General features: G+C 41.2%; 1 protein-coding gene across 1 annotated transcript in view; it reads left to right on the top strand.

Annotated features, from left to right (window-relative positions):
- The window catches only part of ADAMTSL1 (ADAMTS like 1), a 393,380-nt gene that overhangs the window by 248,480 nt on the left and 125,075 nt on the right, over positions 1-19,825 (top strand). Inside the window, 1 exon segment of the mRNA XM_006764922.2 lies at positions 3,113-3,323. Within this exon segment, the coding sequence (XP_006764985.1) occupies positions 3,113-3,323 (211 nt within the window).

Raw genomic sequence — 19,825 nt, forward strand, 5'->3', positions numbered from 1 at the left:
GCCGTGCATTCATATGCAAAAGCCTCTGCCGCAGCCTGGGTGGGGCGGGTTCTCAAGGAATCAAAGGGCGGAGCAAGCAGCTATGGCGGATCCTCAGCCCTGCCCTAAGGAGTCCTGCGTCTCAGTGTCCTGGTAACGGCTGCAAGCACCTCTGAGGGAAAGCTGCCCTCAAGATTGCCCGCTGCCAGACAGTCCAGTTTCTCCCCGCATGAGTCCTGGGTCCCCAGAGACTTCCCGGAACTGGAGTTCAGAGCCGTCGGGAGCTTGTGACTCCCTCCGGATTCAAAAAGACAGCCGCGTCCTCAGGTGCCAGCCCCTTTCCGCGTGCGCGTGAGCCCCCTACCTCTGTGCCTCTCCTCTGCAGCTTCTCTTGCTCTCAGTGTGCTTTTCTTTCCTTCTAGTTGTAGAATTTACAGTCAGCCAGGCTTCCTGTGGTTCTGGATGATGTCCGTATTGTTTTTCTGAGGTATCAATCAATTGTTGTGAGCGGCATCAACTTCCCGGTGTTTATCTCTGCCGCCATCTTAGTTTCTCCTAGCTATATGAATATTGCTCAATGCCACCACTCATCAGGGAAATACAAATCAAAACCACAATGAGATATCAACTCAAACTTGTCAAGATGGCTATTATTTTTTAAGATTCCATGAAACATCACAAGTGTGATATTTGTGAGGGTGTGGAGAAAATGGAACTCTTACACACCATTGTTGGGAATGCAAAATGGTGCAGCCACTTCACTGTACACTCACTATTCACAATAGGAAAGATGTGGAAGCAACATAAATGCCCATAGACAGATGGATGGATAAAGGAAATTTGCTCTCTACATAGAATGGAATATTTTTCAGCCTTAAACACAAAGTAAATTTGCAACATGGGACATAAAAAATCTTAAGGACATTATGCTAAGTGAAATAAGCCAGGCACAGAAGGATAAGTACTCCATAATTCCACTTATATGCAGTATCTAAAATAGTTAAATTGATAGACTCCAAGAGTGGAATGGTGGTTGCCATAGGCTCGGGGGAGCGGGAAATGGGGAGTTACCAAGCAATGGGCATCGACTTTCAGTTGTACAAGATGAATAAGCTCTAGAGAGCTACTGTACAACATTGTAAGTATAGTCGGCAATGCTGTATTAAATCTTTTTATGATTTCATTTTGGAAGATACACAGCATCACTCTGCCTCATTCTCTTCATTACAATTGAGTCACTGATTGCAGCCCTCACTCAAGACTCCATCTTTAGAAGGGAGGAGTGACAAAGAATGTGTGTATGTATTTTAAAACTAATAACCCCACAACATAGTAAAGTGTGGGATTCACCCAAGCTAGGGACTCAAAAAAAAGTTTATAGAAATTCATACAGGAGCTAAAAGAAATACATTCATCCCAGCTTCTCCTCTTCTATGTATTTAAAATTTATTGAATGTTGACAGGACAATTTCCAAGATATTTTCTGGAGATAGCTTAGTACAATAGAAAGCACAAAGGCTTTGAAGCCAGGCACACCCACGTTTAGGCAAGTCTGCCTCTTGGCCAACTGTAAAATGAGGAAAACCAGTAAAGCTTGTCTCATGTTGTTATGGAGGTAATTAATGACATGACATGCGTAAAGTGCCCACTATGATGGTAGATCCCTCCCATTGGCTAATTTATCAGGAAACGATGAACAATATACATTAATTATCTAGAAGGTGCTATGAGATACGAAACTGAACTCAGATACATAGACCTTGAGAGGCAAATACTCCCATAGCGCTCTTAACAGGCCGAATAACTATAATACACTTGAGAAAATGATACATGTCTGCCGCAGGTATAATCCTTTAAATGTGGATCAAATTTGGATATATAGAAATGGAATAAATTTTGAGGGGTAAGGAAAGAACCAAAAGTATTCCAAATTAGGAGCAATAATTTGAGTAAACACAGAGGTAGAAAATACCAGGGGGTTGGGGTGGGGGGGTCATGAATTGAGAATAAGAAAGTACTTTACTACAGATAGAGCTTAAACATAGAGTCGATGGAAGGAGGTCGTGGAATTAGGAATTGGAAAAGTAGTTACATATCAGAGTATCAAGAAGAGATTGAGTATACACTCAGTTTTACAGTCTGACAAGAAAAATATTACGGCTAAAGAATTTAAACCAATTTTTAGGGCTGGCTATGGAAGGTAGGGAGCCTAGCTACTGAAGGACATCCTTGCGATGCTTTTCTTGGCTAAGTCCTATTGCAGTATCTCTCTGCCTCACATTGTAAACAGAGCTTTCTAAAACCGATCGTTAAAGAGCGCTTCTGACTCGGAGCCCAAGCGACTGAGCTTTATCCTTATCGTTCCCATTTTGGAGGCTGCAACAGCAGGGAAATGCAGTGGGAATATGTTTATAGGTCCTTGGCTCGTTATAAATGTACTTCTTGAGACGTGGCCATTTGGAATGGCCCATTTATGCACTCAACTCATCTGTGGTTATTTGACTTCCACCTCCAGATAATGAGGAGTTCTCTCCAGTTATTTTCCCTCAAGAAGACTGATTTACTTAGCAACCTTCACTTTTGTTACATTCTCCAGTCCCAGGCAGCGATGAGATTTATACATAGGACAGAGCCATTTCTATTCTGTGATGGAAGTTTGAAGGAAGTTGGAGCCAACGACCTTTCACTTTGAAGCCAAAGAAAAACAAGCACAATTTTTTCAGTGTTGCTAAGAATGGGGGCTTGGAGAGATGAACATAAAGGCTTCTTCCAGGCCCGCTCTTCAATACGTGGTGCCCAAAGCCTTTACATCTTACCTAGCACACCCTCCTTATTTTGATGAAGTTCATGTTCCATCAAAATAAACATGATGGAGATCATTTTTGATGATTTTTTGGATGAAATTGAATTTTCCATTTTATCACCTCCTTTGCTTTAGTCGACATAAATCAAGGCTAGAGCATAAAGGGAAAGGGTGGATTTGAGGAGGGGGATAGAATTCCTAGCCAGTCTTTGTGCTGGAACTTCCCACATTCCCAGGTAGCTGTTTTTACTCCAGTAACAACATTTCACATCATGGACAATGTTCTCTGCACAGGTGCTCAAGGTGTTCTCGTCTCTGATTTCTTCCCAGGTGGGAAGTCGGCAAGTGGAGTCCATGCAGCCTCACCTGTGGGGTTGGCCTGCAGACCAGAGACGTCTTCTGCTCCCAGATACGTTCCAGAGAGATGAATGAAACAGTAATCCTGGCTGATGACCTGTGTCGCCAGCACAAGCCCAACACCGTGCAAGCTTGTAACCGCTTCAACTGTCCCCCGGCCTGGTACCCTGCGCAATGGCAGCCGGTGAGTTCTGAGTATTGGAGTTTGTGTTTGCATCAGGGATTCAGGACAGGGGTCACTCTTTTTGAGTAGTCTTGTTCCTTGAAAGGAATGTTCAAGGTCAGCTCATTTTTCCCTTGTGAGTACTCCCCCAATCTTATTCAACTCCAGATCTTTTTAATTACATCCCATGTTCTTTCTACTGTGCCTCACCATGTAATCTCCAGAAGCAAGTCAAATGAACCATCTATTAACCTGAGCATATTCGTGACAAAGTTTACACCAGGCTCATGAAAAATTTTAGAAATAAGGACAATGTGGTAGGTTTTCCATAAAGCTAAATTTGTCCTGAATCTGTACCCTTACTAGTTTTTGGCTAATTAAAATTCTAAGAGATAAAGGTACTAGGCAATGATGTTTTTGTTAACATAATTACTTAGTAAAATAAAAAGTTAGAAAGCTTGAATCAACTCCAGACATTTTTTTTTCCTGGTCCTATGAATTCCAAGTCTGGGAACTGTTGCTTTAAAGCAGGGCTTGGCAACTGCAGCCCGAAGTCAAATCCAGCTCACAGCCAGTTGTTGCCACTAAAGTTTTATTGGAACACAGCAACACCCATGCTTTTATATGTATTGTCTATGGCTGCTTTCAGCCTGCAAGGACAGAACTGTGTGGCTGTGACAGAGACCATATGGCCCACCAAACCTAAAATATGCACTCTGTCCTCTTACAGAAAAACTTTACTGACCCCCCTCGAAAGGATGCATTACAATAATACAAACAAAACTATTTTATCACAGTGTCTTATCTAAAATTACATTTATCAAGCTTTAAATCATCTTTTTCCCTGCCTTTAAAACAGCACAGAAGGATTTTAATGATTTTAATAGAATCCTATTTTGCAATTCCCACCCCATGAGGACATTAGTCATAGCTCCAGCCCCAGGACCTTGAAGTGACATCAAAGGTCACAAAAAGTAAGCCTGAAAGGTCAGGGGGACATACATCCTGGTTTTACTGAAACAGTTCTTATTTTCACTCTCAAATCTGCCCCAATTAGAATGATAAAGTAGAGGGTTACTGCTGAGAAGGAGAGAGGGTAGCAGCGTCGTACATACCCTTGCTGTTCCCACACGTCCTCTGTGCTATTTACAATCAGGTGCCAGAGCCCCTGCCTTCTCCCAGCCTATCCTGGGGCTGTGACTTAGCAAAGTGCTCAAAGGATCAAGTAGTAATGAGTGAGCAAAACACTAAAACATAAAGCATCAGGAAACAGACATTGTCTATACATTTTCTTTTAGAGCTTAGAGGACTGTGGCTAAGTTCATAAATTCTATTTTTGTGTGATGGTTTGTGGAAGTCAAGAGGATGCTATACCTTTTCAGTGTCTATGTAGCAGTGTTTGGTTAAGAAATATATAGTACTAGAGCAGGGGTGGGCAAACTTTTTGACTCGAGGGCCACAGTGGGTTTTTAAACTGGACCAGAGGGCCGGAACAAAAGCATGGATGGAGTGTTTGTGTGAACTAATATCAGTTCAAAGTAAACATCATTACATAAAAGAGTATGGTCTTTTTTTTTTTTTTTTTTTTTTTTGTTTTCTTCTTTCCAAAGGGGCTGGCTCCCCACGGGGGGCCGGGCCGTAGTCTGCCCACAGCTGTACTAGAGGCTCGGTGCGTGAAATTTGTGCACTTGGGGGGTCCCCTCAGCCCAGCCTACACCCTCTCTCAGTCTGGGAGCCCTTGGGGGATGTCTGACTGACAGCTTAGGCCTGCTCCCCACGCTCGCTGTGCTCGCCAGCCTTGAGCCTGGCTCAGGGCTTCTGACTGAGCAGTGCTCCCCCTGTGGAAGTGCACTGACCACAAGGGGGAAGCTCCTGAGTGAAGCATCTGCCCCCTGGTGTACAGTGCATGTCATAGTGACTGGTCATTCCACCCTTTGGTCAATTTGTATATTAGCCTTTTATTATATAGGATTACACACCTAATTGAATCCTCACAACTATCCAGTAAAACAGAGGTTTTATTAACTTCATTTTGGGGTTTAGGAAAACTGAGGCTCACATAGCTAGCAATTTAGGGTTGGCCATCAACCAGTTTTATGGGATCCTTTCCATTGTTGGAGACCACTGTTCCTGGAAGGGCCCTCGGGGATTATGTATGAGCCCCTTCGTTTTACAGATGATGTAACTGTGTCCTAGATATGGCCTTGCCCAAGATCTTAAAGGCTGTTCCAGAACCCAGGTCTCCTGATTTCATACTTTTACCTTTAACTAAAGTGAATCCAGGACGTTAAACTGCACCACTAGCCCATGCAAGCCCTCAAGGAATCAGCCCAACTCAACCTCCATTGTTGAAACTATTAAGTCCCTGTATTATTAGCTTGTTTTGCCATTAAGCACATAGTAAGTTCTGGATAGAACATTTATTGAATGACAAAAGGGACAAATAGATCAAGAATACTGCCACACAAGCCCTGAAAATTCTGACTTTATATCTAACTGCTCTGTTTGCTACATGGTTTTAGGTCATATTGACCTAACAGTAAAAGTGAGTGAAATACCAATCCCATTAGGTTACTGAATAACTGCAGTTTTTAAGTTTTTAGAGAACTTCCATGTACAGAACCTTTTTGGTCTTTTGATACCACCATGCCCAGTCTCCCTATTAAAAAGAGTGGATTTCCAAGGATTAATTATTCTTCCATTTTCTACCTATCTTGGGCCTGTTAAGACATGTATTCATTTTGAAAACTTTCTATTTCCTTCCATTAGGGAAAAGTTTTGGGGATAACTCAAGCACAGATATGGCTTGTTTTATTGTGCTTCACGGATACTGCAGGGGTTTTGGGGTGTTTTTACACATTGAAGGCAAGACCCTTCACCAGCAAAAAGATTACAACCTGCTTTATTGCGGGGGTCTGGAACCAAATCTGTAATATCTCCAAGGTATGCTTGTATAAGTACACTTTTCAGATCAGGAAACGAATAGTAAACAGCTCTTTAAAGTTCATCCAATGAGCCATTGACTACACTTTATTAGGACCTTTAAAAAGATCCCATTTCATACTGAATACATAATAATTGTGGAAAATGTTAAAACATAGTAAGAAGTAAAAAACATAGAAAGTGAAAGCCACCGACGATTCTATCCTCCAGGAAAGAAAAGTGCTGTTAAAGCATTTGGTGCATAGGGTCTGTTTTAAGGATCCTTGGTCACTTCCAGAAATCTCTCTGAACCTAGTGGTAATGATAGACTATTTTTGTTATATTATTTTAACAGTTAAGTTTCATTTTTTTTCATTGTATTTTCTCTTCAGTTTTTATATTTATTTTCACTCATAATTCTTAGCCCTTGATAAAAAACTTTTTTTTTTTTTTTTTAAATATCTTTTTATTGGTATTTCAGAGAGAGGAAAGGAGAGAGAGAAAGAGAAAGAAAAAGAGAGAAACATCAGCATCTCTTGGCTGCCTCCTGCATGCCCCCTGCTGGGGATCCAGCCCACAACCCGGGCATGTCACCTAAATGGAACCTAACCTGCGACCTCTTGGTTCATGATTTGATGCTCAACCACTGAGCCACATCAGTGGGGCAGTTTACTGTCTTTATTCATGTGAAAGAAAAGGAGATGGGGGATCAAATGCTTCATTTCAAGAAGATAGGTAACCCCATGGATGATGGATTTGGGCCCATTTGAAGGGAGAAACTCCCCCTCCTTGTTTGAACACTGGGCTATACTGACCTCATGCAATATGCTTTTCTTTCAGGGAGGGAAAGCATAAATTCAGTTAATCTCCATTTGCCTGCTAAGAATTCAACCTTCTTTGTACCTTCTGGAGCATTTGCCTGACAAATGGCAAATAGCCAATATTTACACATTCTGCAGGTCTGGAGGGACCTCGAGTGGAGTCCAAGTATTTATGTTAAAATTTTAGTTTAGAAACAATTAGGCAGATGTGAAGCAGAAATCTAATTCTACATTTGGTTTTTAGGGGGCCTTCTTTATTTCAGTTCTGCCTCTTACGCAATACTGTGTGCCTTGGTTTTTATCTCTGGTCTTGTTGAAGGATGCATTTAATATTTCTCTTTATCAGTTTAGCTTTAAATTCATGTTGGTTTTTGTTTAGTTGGCTTTTGAAACACATATTTAGTGCATTAGTCTTTTCTAATTTTTTTTAATATATGCACATATCATCATCATCATCATCATCATCATCAACTTTGGTGTTGGCTGTATATTAACTTATCATTTACACCTCATAAAAGGCTATATCACACTGGGGTGTTACAGCACCATGGCTGAGAACCACTTTGTTTGAGCCAAAAGTCAGCCTAATACATCTTGATCATAACAGTCTTCTGCTAGGATTTATCTCAGTGATTCTCTATTGTTATGTAATAAAGCCCAATGGCCTGCCCATCTTCAGCCTTGCTTCTCCCATCTCAGCAGGTACATTGCTTTCTGCCCACACTTCTCCCTGCCCACACACAGTTCCCCTTCCCTCTGCCTGTCTGTCAAAGTAGGGCACGAGTCCTACCTCTTCTGCCAGGACCTCTACCGTCCTCCCACACTGAAGTCACATGCTATTCATGACCAGCGCTATTCATTTAACAGTCATATACCACCTTACCTGGGCAGGTGCTTTCCTGTGACTTCTGAGTTAGACCACCAGGTCAATGGCAGCAGAGACCAGGTTTCAGTGAGATCCCACAACACCCCGTGCAGGTATGTAGAGCACCGGGGATGGTGCTGAAAAGGTCCATGGCGAGTCTGCCAGCTCATTTGTTGAGCACCCACTTCATTTCAGGAGAAGCACTTATTAAAGAGAAGCACTCACTATGTATCAAGCACAGATCTAGGCACTTGATATGTTTAATTCATTTAATCCTCACTATCCTTAATGTGGTAGTTACTACAATTATCCCCACTTCACGGGTGAGGAACCTGAAGCACTGAGAGATTACCATGAACTCACACTTCATGTGGAAGAACTCATTCTGCTGCTCTGGAATGTTCTCCTTCAATTCCTACAGCAACCCTGTGAGGAAAGGCTCAGAGAGGCTGTGCTTCCCCTGGGTCACACAGCCAATAAATGAAACGGGGGGCCTGTAGGTTTCAAAACCCATTCTCTGTTCCCTACGCAGTACAGCTTTCCCAAGGCCTCTTTACCATTTGCTCAGGCATTAACTTGTGAGGAGATCTGATATCAGTTCCAAAATGAGCAGTTTACATAACATTCAGTGTGTGTTGCCTATATCCGGGCAGTTAATCTGTGTATTAGTTTCCCATTGCTGCTGTAACAACTTACCACATGTAAAGTGGCGCTGGAGGTCGGTTCCACTTGGCCAAAATCAAGGAGTTTGTTAGCAGGCCTGCATTCCTCCCAGAGACTCTAGGGGAGAATCTATTACCCTACCTCTTCCAGTTTCTGGAGACCCTTTGTTTCCTTGACTCCCTTCAAAGTGCTTCACTTCAACTTCTGATTCTGTCCTTACATCCTCTCTCTCTCTCTCTCTCTCTCTCTCTCTCTCTCTGTCTCTGTCTCTGTCTCTGATTCTGAACCTCCTGCCTCCCTCCTATAAGGACCACTGTGACTACATCAAGCCCACCTGGATAGCCCAGGTAATCTCCCCATCTCAAAATGCTTAATTTAATCACAACTGAATGGTAAAAGTCTCTTTTACCATGTAATGTAACATATTCATAGGTCTCAGGGATTAAGATGTAGATGTCTTTGGGGGTTACTACTCAGGCTACTACGATCTGCTATTCTGTGGGCTGACTGTAAGCATCAGTCTCTACTAGCACAAGGTACTTGAGATTCAAAACCTGCCTTCTATGTCCACACTCCTCACCATTGTCTATGAGCTTCGTATGCATCAATCTTCTTTCTGTATTCATTTTTATTCTTTAAAAAAATCTAAGAGAAATGGGGGGGGGTGGGGGAGAGAAAGGTGATAGACAACAAGTTAAACCAAAAGAATCAGAGAGTTCACTCTAAAACATAATTTATATTTCACTATGTTGCCTATATCTTATATTCAGGATTGTGTCCACCCTACTGTACACACATATTGTGCACATCTGTAGAGAGACTGAAACATTCACCACAGCCCATATTTTCATCCTTAAAACTGTAATTATGCGATCATTTCCCTGTATACTCTTTTTTTTAAAAATCAGGGTTACAATTCAAAAGGCCTGTAGTTTAGCTGCAATAAGAAGGTGTATGGGAGAAGAGTCCCTGCTGGTAATATTAAGAAAAAAAGAGAATTTTAATGACAAGTACAAATGCTTGAGAATTAAATTTTTCATTTTCTATATTTAAACACAGAGAGACAAGAATAACTTTAATCTGCTTTTGAGGACTGAATTCTGGCAGAAGATCCATTTAGTCATCAGTTTTGTTATATTCCAGTGATTAAAATAAATATCCTTACAAGTTAGAGAGCATGTTTATTTAAAATGTTGTGTCAGGAGAGGAAAAATCTCTTAGGATATTTATCTCACTTTCAGTAGTATATTTCATAAGGAAGTGCACCTCATTCTACCTTTAGAATCAACAATAAATGTAAGCAAAACCAAGATCAGAGGTCAAATCTCACATGGGTAGTGCTTTGGTTGGTATTAGCAGAAAGCTCCTTGTAATAATTGCTCTGGATTTTAGTGAGTGTGCAACCCCAAGTTTCACCCAGTAACAGGAATATTAAACAGGAAGTATATCCCCTGTACTTCCAGGTTTAAGAAATTAGGTGATTGAAGAAATTCTCTAAATTCCACAAAGTAGTGGGCTAGAAATTCTCTTCCCATTTTTATAGTCTTGTTCAGTAAGTGAGATTCAGTCCTCATTTTCTTTGTTTCTCTGAGCCCTAATGTGTTTTGGCTCAGTTTCCACCTCTGTTGCCTCTAACTGCCCTTTTAACCTCTCAGTCTCAAATATTGCAAAGTTACAAATATCAAAGGTCTAACACCAAGCTTGACAACATATCTACCTGCCACCTTCCCCAGGCCCCCTTCATGGGTCTGTGGTTTGGGTGACAGCACTGTTCTGTAGCTGGTAACTGGAGCCATCTCAGCTTTGTCTGTCCTTCACACCCGGTCAACACCTGAAACCTGTGGATTCCACCTCCTATACCTTCCCAACCCCAACTGTTCTCTTCCTTCTTAATCCTTCTCCTACTGTGATGGTTCTAGTCCTCACAGTTAACCAAACCATTACAAACAGCCTTTTACTTGGTCTCCCTGTGTTGTCTTGGCTTAATTCTCATCCAGTATTTCCCAACCTGGTATTGATGGTTCCTGACTACAGGCCCCTTGTTGAGCCTTTAAAATAGTCATATGTAACATACTATTACTATTTTAGTAGGTGTAAAATATGCTGTGTTATTTAGAGTTACTTGACCTGGAAGGCTCTTCTCCATGGCACAACTATTAACATCTCAAAGGGGAGTTGTCTTTGGAACACATTGGCCTTTGCTGCCTGAATTATTTTCTACAACTGGATCGTGTTACCCGGTACTTTAAAATCCTTAATGACACCGCATGGTCTTGAGATTATATTCAAGACCCTTCACAGTCGGCCCCTCATCTGCCTTCTCAGTCTCACTTAACAACCACCCTTCCCGTGAAACCTATGGTCCACCTTCTCATGACCCCTCACAGATAATGAACATGACGTGTCCTTCATACCCTGAGTCTATGAACACCTCTCCATCTGCCAGCACTCCTTATCTCCCTGGCCAACCTCCTCTGAGGACCCTTCCCCAGCTTTTTTTAAAAGTATATTTTTATTGTTTTCATAGAGGAAGGGAGAGTGAGAGAGAGATAGAAACATCAATGATGAGAGAGAATCATTGATCGGCTGCCTCCTGCACAGCCCCTACTGGGGATCAAGCCTACCACCCAGGCATGTGCCCTGACTGGGAATCTAACTGTGACCTCCTGGTTCATAGGTCAATGCTCAACCACTGAGCCACACCAGCCAGGCCCCAACTTTTCCATAAAGACCTAATTATACTCTCCTCTGTATTCCCTCTTTTGTAAAACTAATCACATTTTATAGTAATTTTTTCTCCCTAGCTGGACTACAAATACCTGAAGCATAATAACCATTTATTAATTATCTAAATCCCAACATCTAATACAGTGCTTGGCACTCAGCTAGTGCCCACTAAATGTTTAATGAAAGAATGAATTAGTGAATGAAAAAGTGAATGAAATGGGTTAGAAGCTATAAGCAAGAGCACATTGTGTTAAAACTGGAAAGTTGGCCTTAGAAACAAAGCGTAAATGTCTCTTTGTATTTGGCTCAATAATATGACTTGAGGTATCAAGGAAATGAACTCAGCTCTTGGTAAATTAAACTACCAAGATGAAACTAAAAGTGTCAATATGGGCAGAATTTATTAATGTGATGATTATGGGAAAATCTTAAAAAATACAAGACCCTTGAGCCATTGTGTTTTTGTATAGTATCATAACTTTTAAGTGTCCCCATTATTGTGTATTTTTTTTTACTTTTCTTATAAAACTAATGAATGCATGACCTTATGTAATGAAACATATATGGCAGCTAGGAAAAGCAATATTATTACTATTTTTTGCTATATATTCTGTTTATGGCATATATTTAAAAATAATGCCCCTTACCAGAGGTCTACCTTTTCATACCATAATATCATCTTAAATGATTTATAAAGGCAAACATTTTTCATTTAGTTCTATTAAACTTCTCTGCTGATTCTTTAAAAATGTTTTCTTCTTTGCAGTCTGCCTCTCACTTCAGAACTGTCAACCCCCCGACAATCTCAACATGTTCACAAAGTCATCACAGACTTTGGAACCTTCCTTAATTTGAAATTTCATCTTCTGCAGTTAAAAAAAAAAAATCTAAAACCACCTTTTCATCCATACAGGGCGGGGCAAAAGTAGGTTTACAGTTGTTCGTATGGAAAAATAATACAATGATTAATAAATAATAACACAAGAATAAACTGTGGTAGGCATACTCACAACTATAAACCTACTTTTGCCCACCCCTGTATAAATAGACCAGGGAAACTTTTTGATCAAAGATGAGACGGGCTTTTATGAAACCCTGACAAATATCCCTGACCATATTAACTCAGCTAGATGGTCGCCTACCATACCTGGAGGGCCAGGCACCCAGCAGAGCACATGCTGCCACGGCTGAAACCGCTGCTGACTTGCTTAGAAGCAGCTCCTGGCTACGGATGAAACAGCCCGATAAAAGGTGGATGTTCAGCCCATCAGCTGGATTTTGTTTTACATCTTTTAAACATCTGGATTTGGGGCCCTTGGTTTCATCCAATCATCAATTCAACAAACATTTATGAAGTGCATGCTCTTTGGCAGACACTATGGGAAGCACTGGGAATTGAAAGGTGAATACATTCCCTTTCTTCAAAAGATGCATAATCCTGTGAGCCTGCAGGGAGGCCGAAGGAAAGAGTCCTCACAGGGGAGCGTCAGTGCCCTTCCAGGTCTTCATGGGTGGGAGAGGACTCCTTTGCCCATCTAGAAATTTGGGCAGAGGCTCTAGAGCAGCGGTTCTCAACCTGTGGGTCGCGACCCCTTTAGGGGTTAAACGACCCTTTCACAGGGGTCGTCGCCTAAGACTATCGGAAAACACATATATAATTACATATTGTTTTTGTGATTAATCACTATGCTTTAATTATGTTCAATTTGTAACAATGAAAATACATCCTGCATATCAGATATTTACATTACGATTCATAACAGTAGCAAAATTACAGTTATGAAGTAGCAATGAAAATAATTTTATGGTTGGGGGTCACCACATCATGAGGAACTGTATTAAAGGGTCGCGGCATTAGAAAGGTTGAGAACCCCTGCTCTAGTGGAAGCTTTCGGGGAAAAGTAGCCTCTGAGTTGGCCTTTGAGGATGTGTCAGAAATTTCTAGATGGACAAAGAAGTGAAGGGCATTGCTCTCAGTGAAGGCCAGAGCAGAGAAGGCATCTGTGTGCCCAGCAGCAGGCAAACTGTCCATCCTAGATAAAGCACTGGTCCACGGCAGGTCACAAGGACGTGCCTGGGGAGTCAATGCAGGATTAAGGATGAGGGCCCTGCCGGCCATTCTCAAGGGTCTAAACATCATCTTCTGGGCACTGAGAATTTCCTAAGAACTTTATGTGTATAATAGGCCCCCCTCATTAGTAGGGGATATGTTCCAAGATGCTCAGTAGATGCCTGAAACTGCAGATAGTACGAACCTAATATGTACTATGTTTTTTTCCCATACATGCATATTTATAATAAAGTTTAATTTATAAATTAGGCACAGTAAGAGATTAACAACAATAACTAATATTAAAATAGGACAATTGTAACAATATATGATAATAAAAGTTATGTGAATGTGGGGTCTCTCTCTCTCTCTTTCTCTCTTTCTCTTTGTCTCAACATCTTATTGTATTGGTCCCACATTTTGACTTGAAGGAAGCACTTTACAGCTTCTTTGGCATTTCCCAATTGGCACCATCACTACTCTTGTGCTTTGCAGCCATTATGAAGTAAAATAAGGATTATCTGAATACAAGCACCATGGTACCGCCACAGTCAATTTGATAACCCAGATGCTACCAAGGGACTAATGGGCAGGGAGCGCATACATCATGGAGATGTTGGACAAAGGGATGATTCACATCACAAGCCGGTCCAAGTGGGATGGCGCTCGGTTATATTATGCTACTCAGAACGGCAGACAATTAGAAACATATGGATTGTTTATTTCTGGAATTTTCCACTTAATATTGATGGGTAACTGAAACCAGGAATGACGGAGGACTACTGTAGATGAAACTTCAAGTTAGCTGATTTTTTTAAAAACATTTTTGGCAGCTGTGTTGCCATCATATTGTCACAGACTTCTGTACAGAGCTGGGAACAATTATTTGAATGTCCCTTAAATCAGGTCCTATCTGCCATTTGATAACCCAGCTATGTTATTTAAGTGAGTGGTCACACGCTATAGCACAATTTTATTACATCTCTACCCCTGAAATAAGACCAATTATTTTCGTCATCTACTTCCTCCATTTGAAAGAGAAAAATTAACCTTCATCTTTCCTTATTGCCCCATTTGCTAAAAAGCTCTCACTGACAGCTTGAATTTGAGAGCTGTTTTTATTCAACTACCTGTTTGTTTTTGGAGCATTTATTCAAATTGAATAGGAGCCCATGTGCCTCAGAAGATATTTAGAAAAAGAAAATTTCAGCCATCAAGCACTGAAGAGAGCTGTACTCCTACAAATCGTACATCACTAGTGAAGTGTCCAAAATGTCAGTCACAGGTAACAGAAACTTCAAAGCATGTTCCTTATGCCTAACAACCCCAATAGGACCCATGAGGAATTTGACTACGAGTTGTAATCAAAGGATTAGAAGAAAAATGGTTTGATGTCATTTTGAGGTTTAGGGGTTAATGATTTTATGAACCAGCCATTACTTCTCTCATAGAAAAATACACTGCATTTTCACTAGAGTGTACATATTTATGGATCATACCAAAGCAACACATACCTCCAGCATCTGTTACAAAATGTCATTCTACGGCTTAGCTCATATCCTGACCACTTCTTTACTAGGAAACAAACAAATATTAACTTTGAAGGAGGGAAAATGAGAAAGGATGTGGATAAAAAAAAATTGGAGATGAACTCATCTAATCCTACAGTCTCTTAATAAAGATGTAACAATATCATGCTGGGGAAAAGTTTTTTTTTTTAATATATTTTATTGATTTAAACAATATCATCCTGGGGAAAAGTTATTTTTTTAATATATTTTATTGATTTTCTACAGAGAGGAAGGGAGAGGGATAGAGAGTTAGAAACATCGATGAGAGAGAAACACCGATCAGCTGCCTCCTGCACGCCCCCCAGTGGGGATGTGCCAGCAACCAAGGCACATGCTCTTGACCGGAATCGAACCTGGGACCCCTGAGTCCACAGGCCGATGCTCTATCCACTGAGCCAAACCGGTTAGGGCTGGGGAAAAGTTTTGAACACTAATATTGAGCTATAAGAGAAACAAAACTGCTTCTTTTGAAGAGTTCTAGTAGATGATAATTTCTGAAAAGAATGAGAGTACTTAAAAGAGCTATTTTAAAAATAAAGTAAGCCTAGACGGTGTGGCTCAGTCATTGAGCATCGACCTATGAACCAGGAGGTCATGGTTCTATTCTAGTCAGGGCATATGCCAAGGATTCTCTCTTCCTCTCCCTCTCCCTCTCTCTCTCCCTCTCCCTCTGTGAAATCAATAAACATTTTTTAAAGTAAAATGAGGTTTATAGGATAGAGACTGCTTTGGCTGCTCTAGCTTAGGAGGTTAGGGGTGGCCTCTCTAAGCAGGTGAGAATGGAATTGAACCTGAATGATTAGAAATTCTCGGCCACAGGGAGATGCAAGAGAAGATTAGTCCAAGTAGAGAAAAAATCAAGTGTGGAGGCCCTGTGAAAGAAACAGCTTGGCATTGGAGGAGCAACAGCAAAAATCAAAACACTGTGGCTGGAATATGCAAGGAAGAAGGAGAGTTGTATGAGATGAAACTGGAGAGAGGTTATGCAGGGCTTCTTATTCCCTGCTAAAACCTAGAACCAGGCTTGGTCCATCACTGGTATTTAATCACTTTGTGTGGAATGAATGCATGAAGTTGGAAGGATTTGAGTTAGACAGTCTCAAAGTTTCATCAGGGCAGGGACCAGAACATGTAGGGCTTTGCAGGGCCACGTTAGAGGAGTTGAAATTTTATTCTAATCACCAGGGGAAGTCATTGGAGGTTTTTAAGCAGGGGAATTATGTGAGCTGATTTATGCTTTGAAAACATCGTTCTTGTGGAGAATAGACTGCAGGAGAATAAGGTGAAATGCTCGATATCTTCCATTGCTCCTCTAGATCCACTCTCTACCTTCTGCACCTGTGTCCAGGAGGCTGACCTAGATAGAGTCTACCCTCTGGCTTCTAGTTGTGTTCAGTCAATGGGGTTTTCAGAGAACATTAAAGAGAGAGAGAGGAACTTCAATTGAGTGTGCTGTCTATATCCTGCTAAGAGCTAACTGAGAAAACTAGAAACTGGAAAACCAGTTAGAAAGCTTAGTAGTGGGTTAGGCAAGAGATGGTGGTATCCCAACTTATTATTTATTGTGGAGGTCAGTTTTCCTTATTTTAGAGGCAAATCTGAAAGCATTTGCTCATGGATTGGCTGTCAGGATAGAGGTGGTGAGAAAAAAGAAAAATCAAGAACTTTTCCTAAGTTGTGTCTTGGCTATGGCTCCATTAAATGAGTGAAGAAGATGGAGAAGAGAGTAGATTTGGGGTGATATTGGACAGGCAGAATCATAAGTTCCATTTTAGACATGTTTAGGTCCAGATTCCTATTTGCATTTCAGCGGACATACTGAGTAAGAATAAGGGAGAGATCAGAGCTTAAGATTTAAATTTTCAACTCATCAGTATAAACTTTTTTTCAGACAATTATGACTTGAACAAAATTACATGAAGTTTATGAAAGAAATTTAATAATTCACAGAATGGAAAGCATTGTAGAGAACACAGTCCCTAAGTCTGGCAAACCCTCAGGAATCAATAAAGCACATGATTTGTTGTCTAGTTATTAAAGAGTTCTGAAGACAGCCTGAACAATGAAGGTTATAATGAATCTGATGATAGAGTAACTGGTTGGTTAGAAGTGATAATTTGACAGAAATAGGAAAAGGCTGAACGTAAGTAGTCATGCAAAAGACTTTAAAACTTTAGTTATCCTCAGTAACAAGAATGTTTATTCTGAATAAATGGAATTCTTAGGTGCTAATTTAAACTTCTCCCAACCAAAAAAAAAGAATTTTCCCCCAACCAACAGCTTCTATTTTAATCCACAAATATTATTGAGGATTTATATTCACAAAAAGCACTTTGCAGGACAGTGTGGGTACAAATGCATTCAAGAAGTAAAATCCTTCAAGAGTTTATTGAACTACTACTAAACAAGAACTAAAAAGTTTGCTTCTCTGATAAATAAAAAGGCCAGGGAATCACCAAAATGAGCCAGAGACGCCAAAGGCCTGGGCCACTCTCTGCTTGAATCATTAGCTTCAAAGCCATAGATCTTTCCTTAAGACTAAATGACATGCTAAGCAAGTCTTGGAAGAAACTGTTTAATCTGTGATGAGTAACAATTGGCTGTAGACCACCATAGGTAGCCTACCCCACCAGCCAGCCAGTGGCATAGCCTAGAAGCTATGTTCAGTGTAGCCTTTCAGCTCAGAAATCAAAGTGTCTAGAGAGAACACATTTCCAGGCCTACCATAGTGCAGATGAGCTGTTTTAGAATGTTGGTCCCCAAGCTGGATCACAGGCTGGTTCCTGCTGGTTAGGAACAGTCACAGAGTAGAGGCTGAGGATTGACTTATAAAGCACTGCCCTTCCAGTGGGGGTGAGGGGAAGACCAGGCCCCTAGCAGGCTTGGGGCTGACAAGGCCTGGGCCCTCAGCATGAAGCAGCAGAGTACCCTCCATTGCAAACAGAGAGCAGTTCCCACAACCACAAGAAAGAGAAACCAAGCGTGGGCTCATTCTTCAGCTGTGTCCACCACACCAGTCCAGAGAACATGCTCAGCATGGGGCCTTAGTTGAGTCACTTCACCTGTTTAGCCTCAGCTTCTTCATCTGTAAAGTGGGAACAAGACTTACCTCATTGGGTGGTTTCACCTTTATCCTCAGCCTTCTTTTATTCACTAAGTAGTTGAACCCAGCCATAAGAAAGTACTTTTTTTTCCTACGGAACTCAATAGGTTTTTCTCATTTCAAAAATTTAAAATGTTTGAAATGCAAATGAAGGTTGTTCACCACTATATTAGATGGTCTGAAAAGCTCTAGGGTTAAAAGGTCTAACAAGACCTGGCCAGTGTTGCTCAGTTGGTTGAGCATAATCCCAGGCACCAATAGGTTGCCAGTACAATTCCCATTCAGGGCACATGCCCAGGTTGCCAGCTTGATCCCCCGTAAGGGGTGTGCAGGAGGCAGCCAATCAGTGTTTCTATCTCATTGATGTTTCTCTCTCTCTCTCTCCCCCTCAACTTTCCTCTCTCCATAAAACAAAACAAAACAAAACACAGAAAAACAGAATGTATGCACCCCTATATTCATAGCAGCGCAGTTTACAATAGCTAGGATGTAGAAACAGCCCAAGTGCCCATCAATAGATGAGTGGATAAAAAAGATGTGGTACATTTATATAATGGCATACTATTATATAAATATGCAGCTGTGAAAAAGAAAGATCTCTTATCCTCTGAGACAGCATGGAGGGACCTGGAGAGTATTACGCTAAGAAAAATAAGCCAGTCAAAGAAAGACAAGTGTCACATGATCTCACTTACATGTGGAATCTAATGAACAAAATAGATCCAGAGACATGGAAGCATGGAACACACTGATGAATCTCAGAGGGAGGGGGGAAGGGAGATTAACCAAAGAATTTATATGCATATATGCATAACCCATGTTCACAGACAATAGTACTGTGAAGGTGCTGGGAGATGGAGGGGCGGGAGTAGAATAGAAGGACTCAATGGGGGAGGAAAAGGGGGCATATGTAATACTTTCAATAATAGAGATAAATTTAAAAATAAACACAGCAAAAAATATAATAAAAACATTTTTTAATAAAAGCCTAACAAGACTAAGTTCATAGTTTTTATAACTTCATTATTCAGTAGCTCTGTGACCTCAAGCCACTCACAACTACCAACAAAGGGCACTTCTGCTCCAGTGTGATCCAAACAACCACTGGTTCTAGTGGAGGCCTCTCTGGGTCCCCGGGTGTCCCATCTATGTTTACCTTATTCCCATTGGAAATGGCAGAGGGGCATTCTTTGAGAGATGATTCTCAGCCCTGGTTGCAGAATTACCGGGGAGAATTATTTTTTGTTTGATTTAAAAAAACTGATGTCTGGGACCCATCTCCCAGAGATTCTGCTTTAATGATTAAGTTTCTGATTAAATGTAAGGCCTCAGTACTTTATAAAAAGCAAAACAAAAACAAAAAAACCCAGGCAGTTTTAAAAAGTATCTAAGGTTGGGACCATTGAAGAATGGATGGCAGCTGGGCCACACAGCCTGCTAATTATACCCAAGGACATGTGTCACCACACACCCTACCTTCATCTGGGGGCACAAATGTCCCTTGCAGTTCTGAATTCAGTGCACTGAGCACAGACCCCAAGTTCTAAGTGGCCACTGCCAGAGCAGGGGCAGCACCTGGTCGCCTGGCCATTTCTACCTTCAGGGGAGGTGAACACATCTATTCTGTAGGCTGAAAAGTCATGTGTCCAGCTACAAATTGGGGGCCCCTTTGCTATTGCAGGAGAAGGACAAATACTTGCAATAACAGCCAACCCTCTATGACGCTGGGGTCCTCTCTACCTCCTCATGCAGGTGGATTATAACTATGAGTTACATGTAGACAGTGTGTTTGGGGTCCTGC

This window comes from Myotis davidii, unplaced genomic scaffold (genome assembly GCF_000327345.1).
Source record: "Myotis davidii unplaced genomic scaffold, ASM32734v1 scaffold197, whole genome shotgun sequence".
Lineage (NCBI taxonomy): Eukaryota > Metazoa > Chordata > Mammalia > Chiroptera > Vespertilionidae > Myotis > Myotis davidii.